Source organism: Arachis hypogaea, chromosome 19 (assembly GCF_003086295.3).
Source record: "Arachis hypogaea cultivar Tifrunner chromosome 19, arahy.Tifrunner.gnm2.J5K5, whole genome shotgun sequence".
Classification (NCBI taxonomy): Eukaryota; Viridiplantae; Streptophyta; class Magnoliopsida; order Fabales; family Fabaceae; genus Arachis; species Arachis hypogaea.
In genome coordinates this window covers 23,003,384-23,018,219 of record NC_092054.1, presented here as the reverse complement: position 1 = coordinate 23,018,219, position 14,836 = coordinate 23,003,384, and the positions used below count along the sequence as shown (strand labels likewise).

General features: G+C 28.4%; 1 protein-coding gene and 1 long non-coding RNA gene across 2 annotated transcripts; one reads left to right on the top strand and one right to left on the bottom strand.

Annotated features, from left to right (window-relative positions):
* Positions 1–7,526: 7,526 nt before the first annotated feature.
* LOC112775740 (uncharacterized) lies at positions 7,527–13,498 on the bottom strand. Its single transcript, XM_072227173.1, has 8 exons — positions 12,412–13,498; positions 12,234–12,301; positions 11,895–11,961; positions 11,612–11,766; positions 11,403–11,479; positions 9,806–9,874; positions 8,933–9,033; positions 7,527–8,119 (listed from the first exon to the last, which is right to left on the bottom strand). Exons 1-8 carry the CDS (start codon positions 12,676–12,678, stop codon positions 7,805–7,807), a joined length of 1,119 nt encoding a protein of 372 aa, XP_072083274.1. The 5' UTR covers positions 12,679–13,498; the 3' UTR covers positions 7,527–7,804.
* On the top strand, positions 7,987–9,104 carry LOC112775741 (uncharacterized). Its single transcript, XR_003189663.2, has 2 exons — positions 7,987–8,126; positions 8,910–9,104. It is a non-coding gene; the product is annotated as an uncharacterized lncRNA (long non-coding RNA).
* Positions 13,499–14,836: the final 1,338 nt, after the last annotated feature.

Here is a 14,836-nt window from a genome sequence, read left to right as displayed (position 1 = left end):
TAATTAAATCATCTTATTCATTTAAGTTTAATTTTATTGAATTAATTATTCGAAGTGTCATCGTTATTTCTATTTTTAAAGATTTTTTTTCAATATTATTTAACAATTATAATAACATGATAATAGTTAAAAAAGGACAGAACAAAATTTTTTTTAATATAAAAATAGGACAAAAAGAATAAATTTATTTAATAAATTTTTTAGAATATATATGTTTCTTCTTTATAGATAATTATTGTAAAGCATCAAAAACTCTAACAGTTATTAAGAATAAATGATCGTTATAAAAATAATGTCAATTTAAATGATATACAAATAAACCATGCCAAACATAACCTACAACTTAAAAAAGTTACTTACGAAAAAATATAGTTTATAACATTTATTTCTTTTTTACTATTTATTTCAAAAAAAATCTTAATTATTTAACGATCTTTATTTTTTAAATTCAATATATATATATATGTGTGCAATTTTACTTTTTTTATGATAAAATTCTACTTGTGATGCTAATTCTTCTAATGATGTAAATGCAGATAATTATATTTTTACTTTTTAATATATCGATATATTATTAATAATGAATAGTAATTAACCCCTCATATTTTTAATTAAAGCATTTTGACGATAATTTTTATTTATTGATGTTAATGGTTGATTGTTTCTTTAAAATAAAATTCATTATAATTTTAGGTTATTTCATAATTAACAATAATGCTTGATTATTTTTTTTAAAATAATTACATTATGATTTTAGATTATTTTACGATACATAATTAATGTTCATACTTCATAATACTAAATTACTCTAAATTATCTATTTTTTATGGTTAGTAGTTAATTCCAAATTGAAAAGATTTTGAATTGTTGAATAGTCCAAGTATAATTGAGGTAGTTAATTTAGTTTATTTGTTTATTAATATATTTGATCAAAAGCATGAATAATAAATAAGACAAAAAATAATTAAAAAATAAAATATTAATAATTACTTAAATAAATAAAAAAATAAATTATAGTGTATTATTTTATTTAAATTATTAATAATTAAAAGAATAAAAGGTCGGTAATTATTTTAAATAGACATTAAATTTATTTTTATGGTACTAATTTATTTGAATTGTTAATAAAATTTTATAATTTTTAAATTTATATCTATTCAATTTATGTATTTTATTTTATTTTACTTTAACAAAAAAATTAAAACGTGCCTTTTTAATTATTTTTTTAGAAAGTATAGTAAAATGAGTTATATCAATTATAATTAATTATCTATAATTAAACTAATTGATTGTGTTAATTTGTAAGATGAATAACACATAATAAATGATGTGAAATTAATTATAATAAGTTAATATTTAATAAATAAAAAAATAAAAAAGACTTTTTTTATTGTCTTTTGATAACTACACATTTTTATTCGTTTACTTTTTCTTTATCTCTTCCTTTCACATTTATTTCTTTTAATTTATTGAACCAAGTCAAGTATACTAATTATTTGTATTAATTAATTAACTATTTTTCATAGGCTATGCTAACTCTGCCCTTAGAGCATAGGTTAAAAATATTATAAAAAAAATATTTTATAAAAATTATTGAAAAATAAATATTTTTAAAATGTGTCCTTAAGGGACAACTTAGCTAAATTATCTTTTAATTTAATGTGTTTGATTCATTCAACTGTATTAATTATAACTAATTAATTATATTTAATTTGATTTTATTAAAATAGATAATATTTCATCATTTAATATTTTATTTGATTCATTAAATTACATCAATCATAACTAATCAAATATTTAATTTAATTAGAATAGATATTAAATTATTTAAAATTTTGTTTGATTCATTAAACCACATAAATATTAAATGATTTAATAAATAATATATAAGGCGATGAAATAAATGAATTTATTTAATTTAATTTATTATCTTATTATTATTATTATTTTATATATATATATATATATATATATATATATATATAATAAAACGAGTATTAATTAATTGATGCTTAAATAAAATGAGTATTAATTATTGAGAAGGTAACGAGTTTATACTTTGTATTAATTAATAGATACTTAAATAAATTATTTAAACTGGTCATATATATTTTTTAATTGCTCTCTTATTAGTACGGTCCAGTAAATAAAATGGATATTAATCATTGTAGTGAATGAATATTTATTATTTTTAAATAAATTCATTTAATTCATTTAAAAATATTGAAGGATTCCAATTTTATATGCTACGATTTTATTTTGTTATTAATGTATATATACTCCTATATTATATATTCTATGATTCTTATATTTTCAGATAATATTTTTAAAATTTTTTTAGTTTAATTTATTATTTTTACTCATCAGAATTTATTGTTTTTAATAATTATTTGTAGACATCAATTCAATTTCTTTAATTTAATAATTCAATAATATATTTTAATTATATATAATTAGAATGTGCTTTCTATCCCTTCTTCCTTTTTATTTTGTGTTTGGGTATAATGTTTGTAGTTTCTTTATTTTTATTTTTTCTATCTTAATTTTGCTAAATATTTTTATAATTTTGTTTTATATCAATTATTTTTTTTATGTATTTTGATTAATAGAATTATTTTTTAAAGACGTTTTAAATTTGTTATAATATTTTTATAAAAGTTGATTAATAGGTTTTTTTTCAAAAAATTTTTCTTAAAATTTGTTTAATGAGATCGTATTTTAATTTTTTTTCTTTATCTATTATATTCATTGATTATATTAATCTTCTATTACAATATATTTTTTATTTATTTCACACATTATTTATTTTACCTTCTTTTACTTCTTTTATTGTTTTCTTTATTTTATTTTTGATTTTTTATTTTATTTTTACTCCGCATATATAAATTTATTATAATTCATCACATGCATGTTCTTTTTGAATTTAAGTAACTTTTTAAGGTTATATTTTACTATTGATGCTCTATATTGTTTAGCATGTTTGTTTTTAATTTTTTAGTTATGTGTAAATATATTTATAAAAATATAATTTTATTTTGTCCAATATTTACTACCGCGTTTAGTAGATAAATAACAAAATTTTCATTTATTGTTATATTGATTGAGTTTGAAGATTTTATTTTTATTTTTATACATTTGTTTATATTGTATGATTTGTATTTGTGTTAGTGACATCACAACGGTTCATACATTTTAATATTTGTGTAACAAATCTTATAAATTGTTTTTACAAGTTATAATTTATTTTTGTTTTATTTGAATATTCAATTTTTAATAATAATTTTTATTTATTTATAAATATATTATTTCCTATTTTTATTTAAAAAAATTATAAAATAGTAAATATAAATTTTTTAATTTTATCCTTAATATTTAATTTTAGTTTTATTCTTGATATTTTAATATGTTTCAGTTATACTACTAAATAAATAACATTAAGTATAAATAATTAATTATACTAATTATTTGATTTGACCAAAATAAATATTAAATTACTTAATAAATAATAAATAAGAAAATAAAATAAATGAATTTAATTTAAATTTTTTACCTATTATTTTATATATATATACAAAATTAAAATGTATTTTATACTTTTTTTTCTCTTTTTTTTTGTACTTCCATTATAATCTTTGTAATTTTTTTATTTTGCCAAAATTTTCTATGATTTTGTTTTATATATTTTTTTTATGTATTTTGATTAATAGTTTTTAAGGGTGTTACTATTTTATGAGAATGATATAGCTTGAACTTTGGTTATTTAGGAATTTACTAAGTGACTAGAGTAGTTTCACACCACGAACCAACAAATGCCAGCAATTGGAATGATATACTTTTTTTTCTCTTTTTTTTCTCTTTCTAGACTCAATCCTTAGCCTTGATTTTGTATCTACTCTTCCTCTAACTCACTTTCTCTGCCTCTTAAGTTCGTCATTATGTCACTCAGTCTCGCTCTAAAGTATTGTTGGAAGATATTTTTATATTTTTTAAATATTATTTTTTATAACGAATATATTATGAGTTGTATTCAATTATATTGAATTGATTATTTTATTATTATTATATTATAGTTTTTTTTGTTATTTTTTTCAAAAATTTTTAAAGAATATCCATAAATAATCATGGGTATCTGTATTCGCTAAGGAGATAATTAAATAGGGGGACTTGCAACGAAAATGGAGAGCAAATGGGGGATATTTCTTTTTTAAATGGGAGCGAAGGACGGAAAAAGGGATCTGCTGCTGTACCCACACGAGTATCTATTACTATATCTAACTAACAACGAAAATTCAATTTAAGCCGATTTGAGATAGGACACGTGAACTTTATTTGCATCGGGTTTTAAGATAATGAATCTAATTCGAATTTAGGATCCTAACAATAGACCTAGGTTGATCTTACTCACTTGATTTAATATTTTGAGTCATTACTGTAATAAATACTATACTATTAAATATGATTATATTTAGTATATATAAAAGTTAAGTATACTTATAATAGATTTTATTATAATCAAACTAAAAAAATTCTAATTATCTTTTTTTTTTAATTTTAAATATTATTTACTATCTTATTGAAAAAGTGAATAATAATAATCATTCACATAATTAAAATAGATCATCCTAATATACACATGACACTACATATATCAAGGATTATTATATGTGATAAATTATTTCTTTATTTTTCTAAAGATAATTTATATGTAAATTAACTAATCTTTATAACATACGATCTATTGCATAAATTTTCTCCTCTTAATATGGATAAATTGATAAATTTAACATATAAAATATAATTTATATTATTTAACATAAGAAATAAGTAACTTAAACTAATTATCTAAGACAATAAATATAATAGTACAAATACCTATATATTTATTAGTATTAAAAAAATATACAAATAATATAAACATGATTTTGTTTGTAGAAAAACAATAATAAAGGTTATTAATTAAGTTAATTACATAATAAAAAATTATAAATAATTTTTAAATAATAATAAAAAATAAGATCACTATTTTCACATACTATAAAGTTTTTTAAAAAAAATTTAGACGATAAATCAATCCTCAATAAATTATACATTAACTCTGTTAAACAAATTAAATGATATATTAGATATTACTATTTGTGTACTAATATATATATATACAATTATACATACATATGTATGTATTATCGATTATTAAGTTATAATTAATTTCTAACTCAATTTTTGGTAATTAAAATTTAAATGATTAAAATTATTAAATGCTAAATATTTTGCAGTTAACTAATTTTATTTTTGTTATTAAAATTTTTAAAAAGGTGAGTTGTTAATCAATTCTGAATTCAAATTTAAATTTAAATTTGTGTAAAAAAATATTTTGAATTTTTTTAACTAACCAGAATTAATTTTAAAATAAAAAATTATTTTATACATCATATCATCATATTATAAAATAGTGTAGTCATTCATTTTTTTAATGGCAATGATGGTCAAATAAAATGATATAAAAATGGAAAAAAATATATTCCAATCTAGGAATAATAATTTATTTTTCAATAGAATAAATTATATATTGAATAACAAAAGTTATTATAGTTTCTTTTTACACAATTTAATATACTCAACTACGGTGTTTTGGTAATATTACCAAAAAATATTAATCAATCTAATAGCTTTTTTAATGACATAAGTTTATAAGTTTAGAAGCTTGAAAATTATGTCATAAAATATAAAATTTTAACCGGTAATAACATTGATCATATTGGTTGACTTCATGAATGAATATGATACCAATAAGTAAAACCGTCACAGTTAAATTTCAACAAAGGCAAATTTCCATAAGTAATTGTTCTACTTTCAAGACAAATACTAGTGTTTTCTTTCACTGTATTTTCCAACTCGGCAGGTCGAGAACTAATCCTCCACGAATTGAAGCTCCATTTGTTAAGGGTCTGCCGCCAGCCAATGAGTTGTTACATACACAAAGCGAAATTCGAAACTCTAATACTTACTTAGGTACCAAATCGGTTAAGACAAATACTAATTATTTTTAATATTTAACATTAAAAATAATTAAATTTTGATTTTAATTATAACTTTGTAAAATATTTATAGCAATAATCTTTTGTTTATTTTTTTTAATAAAAAAATTATATATTTTTATTAATTATTCCGTACAGTGTACGGGAACATACACTAGTTCTCTTTTAGGAATAGCAAAATAAGAGCTGTTGAAAGAGTATGAAAATAACCTTAAAAAGTGTGAAAATAACTCCCAACTTCTATCAAATTTATTTGACAAACTTTCACAGATAATCTTCTACTTAAGAAATTTTTTAGGATCTTTCTATCAATTCACTTTCATACTACTTAAGAAACTTTTTAGGATTTTTCTATTAATTCATTGTCATATCATTTTTAGTTGTCCAGGGTATTTCCTAATCCAACAAGCCAATGACAAATTCACTGTGAATCTAAGTCTTGGTTTGGTAAAGCTTTTACTTTTTGAAAGTGGCTTATGAAAGTTGTCTTCTAAAAGACAATTTTTTAAAAATTGCAGCACTTGTATTTAGTAAAATTAAATTAAAAATAACTTTTAATAAGCAAAAGCACCACAATTATGTTTGGTAAAACAGCTTTTAAAACTTAAAAAATTATAATGAACGTGTTTATAACGGAGAATAATTTATTTTTTCAAATTCTTTAAAATTTTATATAATATTTTAAAATAAAATAATTTTAAAATAAAAAATTCATAATAAACATAAATATAATAAATATTATTATATATCTATTTTACATATGTATATACACGTTATTATAATTTTGACTAATATTCATCCAAAAAATTTTATGATTGGTTTTCATAAACCAAGTCAACCTCTTCACATTTCAAAGAACAGATAAAAAACAAACAAACATAATAGATCTACTGAAAAAATACAAAAATAACGCACAAAAAAATAATATAAATAGATAGAAGTTCATACCTAATATGTGATAGAGATGTATTTGTGTTGAAATTTGTGAAAATTAGGTTAAAAAATAAAAAATATATGAAGACTGTGTTAGAATTTATAAAGGTTAGGATGAAAAGTTAGAAATATATGAGGATTTCAATGGCAATATAACAGCAGAAAATATGTACGGGAAAATAAATAAAATTTGATAAGCACAAACCAGCTTTAAAAAGCTCCCGCTTAGGTGCTTTCAAAAGCACCCATAACTTTTAAAAGCCACAAGTACAAGTACTTGACTTTTTAATTTACTAAATGCAAAATGAAGTACTTGTGCTTTTCTCTTAAAAAAAACTTTACCAAACCCAGCCTAAGTTCTATTTAAAAGTTTCTATTTAAAAGTCTGCTGTTGCTGGTCAATAGACTGTTATATTCAAGGCAGAATTCGAATAGAAATAAAACCGTTGTAGCAATTTAAGGATCTTTCTATCATTTCATGGTCAATAACTACTATAGTGCACACCGTTCAAATTGCTACACTCAATCACATATTAGTAGTTAATGACATAAATAAAATAAGATAAAACCATAGTTTTCTTTATAATTTGAACGAGTGCCAAAAAAGCAAACGGTCCTTTGAGAGTTTGAGTGCAACAAGCCAACAACTAGGCACAACCAACATGAGCTCCACAACGTAGATAAATGTATTAACACTTTTCTGACACCACCTAAAATAAATATGCTTGATTACATTAAAAAAATGGAGCTAAGAAAAAGTACTCTATAGTACAAAACCTATCCAGTACAAGCTCAATGAATAGTACAATCCCAATCTCAAAATGTTAGGACTGTATTTAAAGGTTGTTCATCGAAACCATAGGTGTAAAGGGAACATTGTTGTTATTATTGAAAACACGATAGGTCACAAAAACAGACACACAAAGTGCAGCTACTGATAGTACTAGTGAGAAGGCACTGGCAATACTCCATGAAGTACTTGACCCTGTTGATCCTGAACTTCCATGCAAAGAACTGCCGATAGATATATCGATGGGAACCCAATTGCAGCTGATCGAGTAGTGCCCGGAACCATGCCATGGTTGACCGTTTTCTGGATACCAGAATGCAACGGACATCATACTGGTTGCACCAATGGTAAATTGCACATCCTGCAAGGTATTTTTTTTTTTTTTATCATTTTACTTGCTATCCAAGAGACACTACTACAGCATTGATAAGACAATCATATCTCAGATTCAAGTTGTCTGAGTTATTATATACAAATGAGAAGTGACAGAGTTAGGCTATGCTTAGAAGAATGTAAATGAAGGGAGATAAGGAGTGAAAGACACAAAGCTAACGAAACCATGTTTTGAAGTATTGCTTTTGAGGGAAGAGTGGCATGGCCTGTGAGGGGCAACCTGTCCCTTCCTTGCCATCCAGAAACTCTATTTGTCGACCCTCCAAATCGGGTGGTCAAGGAGGAACACACTCGTAAAATAATTCTTGTCATTTTCTTCTATCATAAACAATGTTAAACAACCAAACAAAAGACTAGCATGATCTTGTTCATTCTAGCCATTCTTTTCTCCACTCTTCATAGAACTCCCAAATATATCCTTAAATTTGACTACTGCTTCTATAACCAGCAGATCACAAAGAAAGGGCATGGTCTAAAGCATAAGTTTGCATAAAAGCATTCTTAAATTAGGAAGTTAAGAACAAGGCCATATTTGTTTTCCAAAACCAAAGTTGTTTCAGAGTTTATTAACTTACTTGGAGTCCTCTGTGAAAGAACATAAACCAAAATTGATAAATAATGAAACTCAGATGTAGCCCAACAATAACACTCCAGATATGCAAGGTTAATGGAAAAGAAAATTACAGATGCAGAACTTAACTGATGAATATATGGATAGATCAATGCAATCTTTAAGCAAATAAATTTTCTGAATGCAGCATATTGGTTTCTATGTCCAAACCTGTTGAAGGTGATCCATGGTCCTCAAAGGCCTAGAAAATTCAAAAATGTATGTGCCTTTTTTCCCATCCTCTGCATATGGACTCTCATCTTCCACAAAACCTGGTATATAAAAATTTGTAAGCAACAATTCAGAACAAAATGATACAACAACAAAAGCAATACTCAGTTCATCATTGTTTGCAACACTCAGTTCATTCTCTTGTTGGCTTTTAATTATCCAGAAATAGATATATAGACAAACACATGTGGTAATATTTTCCTTGAGTGGTACTTGTCTAACAACACTCAACGTACTCGTCCACTTCATATATCAATCTCGAATCCTCTGGTTTACATCTCCCTCAATTTCCATCATTTCAGGTAACGGATTCGAGATATGTAAACCTTGTGTCATGTAGCATGGTCCATTTAAATATATTGTACTGTGCTTGGGACAAATATAAATTAATGAAATAAATATAAAAAAAATAATAATTTCACAACAAGGAGCAATATACAATAAAGCTGGATATCCTTTTTTAACAATTACTTAACTTTTGGGAGTTAGTGGGAGATTAATCTGCCAGATGGCAGCAATCACACATTACTGAAAGCAAGTGGTGTTACATGTATAATAAACGTTTAAAGTGTAGTTAGCAATATCTCACAAGGGTCATACATGACAAAGTGTATGTCACATACATGAAACATTCAATTCATGAATATATATTGATATAACTTGGTATACTTCAACTCAAAACTCAAAAAGTATTGTTTTAGGGCTCCTATCACTGCCGGTCTGAATTAGGATTTGAACTATGATATTTTGTTCAACTAAAGGTAATAAAAAGGACAATATATTTGATTTTGAATCTCCAAAAGAATTACTCACCTGAGTGAACAGTAAAGCTGCTATGCCACCACACACCCTTCCAGTCATTCTGTGCACTAGAGTCATTAGCTGAAAAAGGACAAAAGATCAACCTTTAATACAAAATTAGATATAAACAGAAAATTATCAACAAATGAATGGGAAGAACACATTAAGAAATCTAATTTTGTGGTAGGAAATATCTTTCCTTTCAGTTTCAAGTTTCGAACTCCGAAAAGAGATTAGAAATGCATAATCACAATCACATTACCCTAAATACCGGAAGCAATTGGATATTTGCTAGTCTCAAATCAAAAGCATAGATGGAATGACAAAATGTCCAATAAATTTCTGGATAATATCCTCCAACACATTCAAACATACTCATGATTAAAATAATGATATTGTAGAGAAAAGGAAAACAACATCATCTCATCTTGCATTACGAAGCTTTATAAGTTATATTTTATTTCATACCTCACAAAGCACTTCAGCCAGAAAGTATGTGATGCCTTATGAAAACCCACATAGACAAACAAATGAATTGATGGAGACAGTAACTACAAATACTATGGATACTGCTTGCTATTATTGTGTTGAGTCTTAAGATTCATCAACTGTGGTCCCTACTAGTACTTGCTACAACTGTACTTGTAAATCTTGAGTCAGCCATTTTTTGACTTAATTATCACTTGTACCTGAGTTATGCACTCAAAAGTTGTAATCTTAGAACAGAAAATACTTAATTCTCACTCTTTTTGTCCTCAACTACACAAATAGGTGACTTAATTTTGGAGCTTCCCCTTCATCAAATGTGCATAAAGCCCCCTTAAAGTAATTAAAGACATCGTACACATGCTAAAATCCAATCACTGCATAGTGCATCATTACATAATCATTTAGGGATCACATTTTCTAGTGAAGCAGCATCAATTTTAAATGAGGAAGGGACAAAGATTATTTTAGCAAAACTTATCCACAAACAATTAAATAGTAACTCAGGATGTTAATGTCACATCACATGCAAATCCCAATCTGTCATGGATAAACTAAGGCAATGAATAACCCCTCCTTGTGCATGGCTTTATTGGCTAAAAATGAAAATTCTATTTGCATTAACGTATAATCTGAAGTTTGTGAAGAATATTAATAGACAAACAAACTAAATAATTTACAGTAGAAAATACATGTGAGGAAGATAAACCTTTGAAGGGTAAAAGACAATACTTGTAACCGGATGCATGTACCAAGCATGTGAAGAGGATTAAGAAAAAAGACATTAATACTTGAACAGATGGCACAAGTATCAATTATTTTAAGGTTAGTGAACAAGAGTTAAGTCATGTAAGCAATGATCATGCTCATACATAATGTCTGTATACTGAACTGTCCATAATCTGACCAGAGAAAATTCAAGATTTCAGCCAGTTCTCTAGACTGCGGAGGATCTCAGGTTTCCAAATTATGAAGTGAACTATTAAGTGGAAAAGATAAAAGAATATTTTCTGCCCAATAGCTTTGAACTCTATTTGAATATTCATTAGTACATTTTCATGTTGCTTTTACTACTTAAATAAACATACAACTCCCACTTAGTGTGAGATACATTTATACCTACCAGGACCTGAAGGACTGGTTCCATCGAGATATCTACAGTGTGGATTCCAGGAATAGAGATCAACCAAGTGACCAAACCTGCACCAGAAAATATAGGAAACCAAATGAACATAACAGGCAAAAAGGGAACCCTACTACAGTCGGGCTTATCTGAAAAATGTCAACTGATGCAGTGAAAGTCAACAAATTTTGCCATTCATCATTCATCACCTGTCACCTCCATTTCCTTCCCCATTGTCTAGGGGATTACCACCATAAAGCCTTCCCGGAATAGCATTTCCAATAGAAAAGTGCATAATGTCAACTTCATGACCTTTGCAGCTCTTGTTAGTGCATGAGGTTGAGTCTTGTGTGCAACCACCCATCTTATAACAATTCAACACAATTTATCATTTAATGTTTCAAAAAATTCTTCCAAAAACAAAAAAAGAAAGAAGCAAAGCTTCAAGAAAATTCGAATGACATAGAACATTATCAAATTGCACCATCTTACTCTATGATAAGTGGCATCCTCACCAATTTGAAACATGAGAGCTACAGAAGGACATTTGTTGCCTTCCCTGCATTAAAAAAATAAACACCAACTGAAGAAAAGTATGTTGAAAATTAATCCATAACAGATTCCTTTTTTGTTTTCTTTTTCAAAATATTCTCTTTATTCTTTTCCAATCAGCTCGGACACTCTATGACATAAGCAACTATTCCTTAAAGCAATCATTTGGAACTACTACAATCTAAACTTCATTAACTAGAATGAAGATTTAAACGCATAACAAAATGAAAATAATAAGAAATTATAATTAAAAAATTTGAGTATATGCAACTTTCTTACCCTTTAGAGTAAGCATAATCAGAATCAACTTGCACCAGAAAGAAAATATCGTGGCCATCATGCAAACTCTGCAACAAATCCATAATCACTATATGAATTGAAAGAAAATAAAGAAGAGAAACTTCAATCCAATCCAATTAAATTAAATTAATTCTGAATATGTAAAAAAGTTCCGGACCTTAACAGTCATTTTTCCACCTTTGAACTCCTTATCATCATCGGGGTCAAGCGCGGGGAGAAGCCGGAACTGCGAGTAATCAATGTCCTTCCATTCGTCGGCATGTCCATCAAGTGTAACAACACCTGGTCTGAACTCGGCCTCCACTCGGATCTCCGAGTTCGACTCGCAGCTCCACTCACCCGATTCCTCGTGCGAGTCAACTCGTCCAAACAAGAACGATCCCAAGGATGCAAAAACAAACACCACAAACAGTACCCGAACCATTTTCTATTGATTCTATCCGTTACAACTCACGACAACGTGAGTTTGTGCAAAGCAAATAAAAGGCAACAAAAAAAAGAAAATAATAGTAATAATAATGACAGCAATAATAATGAAAATGGATTTAGTTGTGCTTGTTGTGTTCTCTTATTTAAATGTTGTAATAACAACAATGAAAATTTGTATCGTATGGCGGCTTTGAATTCAGCAAAAAAAGGAAAAAATGTGGAATATAGTGAATTGGAGTAGGGAGGACCGAAGGATCGTGATTTTGACTTTTCGTTCTTGTTCAAAGGGAGTGGGCTCAGCTGAATAAGTAGGACTGTAGCTGGAAAATGAGATTTGTTTGAGATGTAAAACTGAAATGCCGAAAGTACCCTTGTCAATTATCAGCCATCAGCATCATTCAATACTAGTCGTTAGCTCATTACCAAGTTCCCTATCGTCGAGACTCATAACCGTTGTGGTTCACTCTTTGACGGCGCCACCGTGTTAGCCATCGCCTACCAGACTGCGGTTACTTCTTCCCCCTTTGCCCAGCTGCAGCAGCAAGCAGCGACACCACCTACTCCCTTTCTCTATTTTCCTCCCTGTCAAGCCTCGGTTGCTTTTCCCCTCTCACCATCCTTTTCAACACACCACCAAACCAAAACAATCATACTTTCCAGGATCTGATCGGAACAAAAAATTTTAGACGGTCCAACGTAAGAGAGGAAGACAGAGAAAGAGGGGGGGATTGTATTTTATGAGGATAAAATTCTCCTTTTTTTTCCCTTAATGTCCGGAACTTAAAAAAAATAAATAAATGTAATATGATCAATATATGTTCGAGCGTATGATTATTTAAGGATTATAACCGGCAAGATAAGGAGTTATGGTTCAAATAGTATTGTTCATACCCTGTCCCAATAATAAAGGTCCAGGATCCAAGCAAAAAGGCTCAACCCAAAGGGTTGGCCCTCACCCAGTACCAGCCTTCATCCTCAGAAGTCGGTACTAAGCACGACCTGCTCCAAAGAAGTCGGATACGAGGGTTAGCTGGCAGATAACACTCATTCGAATGAGTAACTGTCCCTAGAAACTCTCCAACCACTTCATAGAGCCATATCTTAACCTCCCTAAGATATGGGAACGGTTATCCACCTAAAAAGGTGGCACTACTTCAGCGGTGGTTATTGGTTCACCACTATAAATACCCTGACATCCCTCAGGTATCACTAAGTCCAATACATTCTAAACTTGCTCACACTCTTGCTAACTTAGGCATCGGAGTGTCTTTGCAGGTACCACCCACCATTCTTTCACACGTACAAGTCGGACGGAGGAACACCGAGTTTCAGGTTCACTCGATAGTCACCTCCCTCACACGTTTGGGCCAACCAACGCCATCCGGCCCACTAATCTCTGGTTACCCACCGTAACATTGGCGCCGTTGCCGGGGACCCGTGAGATCAACCAGTGATGGCGGAAAGATCCCCTGAAGAGGGTCATGTGGAGACAGATTCCGAACAAGAGAATTTGAACACTGGAAACAATGAGGCAGATCAGACCCTCCACCAGGAAGTCAATGACCAACATAGGGAAGGCACCTCCGGAATCAAAAATCCGAAGGTGAACTCCTCGGAGGGGCGCGAGTCAGAAAAAGAAGGACCCTCCCACGCTAGTGAACTTATGGGATTAATCCATAGCCGCCTCGAACAGCTAGAACAGGAGCGGGAACGACAAAGGGAAGCTGAAAGGAACCTAAAAGAGGAGATGGAGCGACGAAAAGAGTTAGAAAGAAAACTCTTAAAGTTAGAATCCTCCCTCAAAGGTCGGAATTCCCACGACGATAGAGAAGATTCTCCCTTAGGAGAGAAAGATCCGTTTAGCGAGGACATAATGAGGGCAAAAGTTCCGAGAAACTTTAGAAGCCCCGATATGGACCTCTACGATGGAACCACCGACCCAAAGCATCATCTGAGCAACTTTAAAAGTCGGATGTATCTGACCGACGCTTCTGACGCTACGCGATGCAAAGCTTTCCCGACAACCTTGTCAAAAGCAGCGATGAAGTGGTTCGACAGTCTCCCTCCGAGGTCAATTACCAGCTTTGAAGACCTCTCAAGAAAATTCTTGATGAGGTTCTCCATCCAGAAGGACAAAGTAAAACATGCACCAA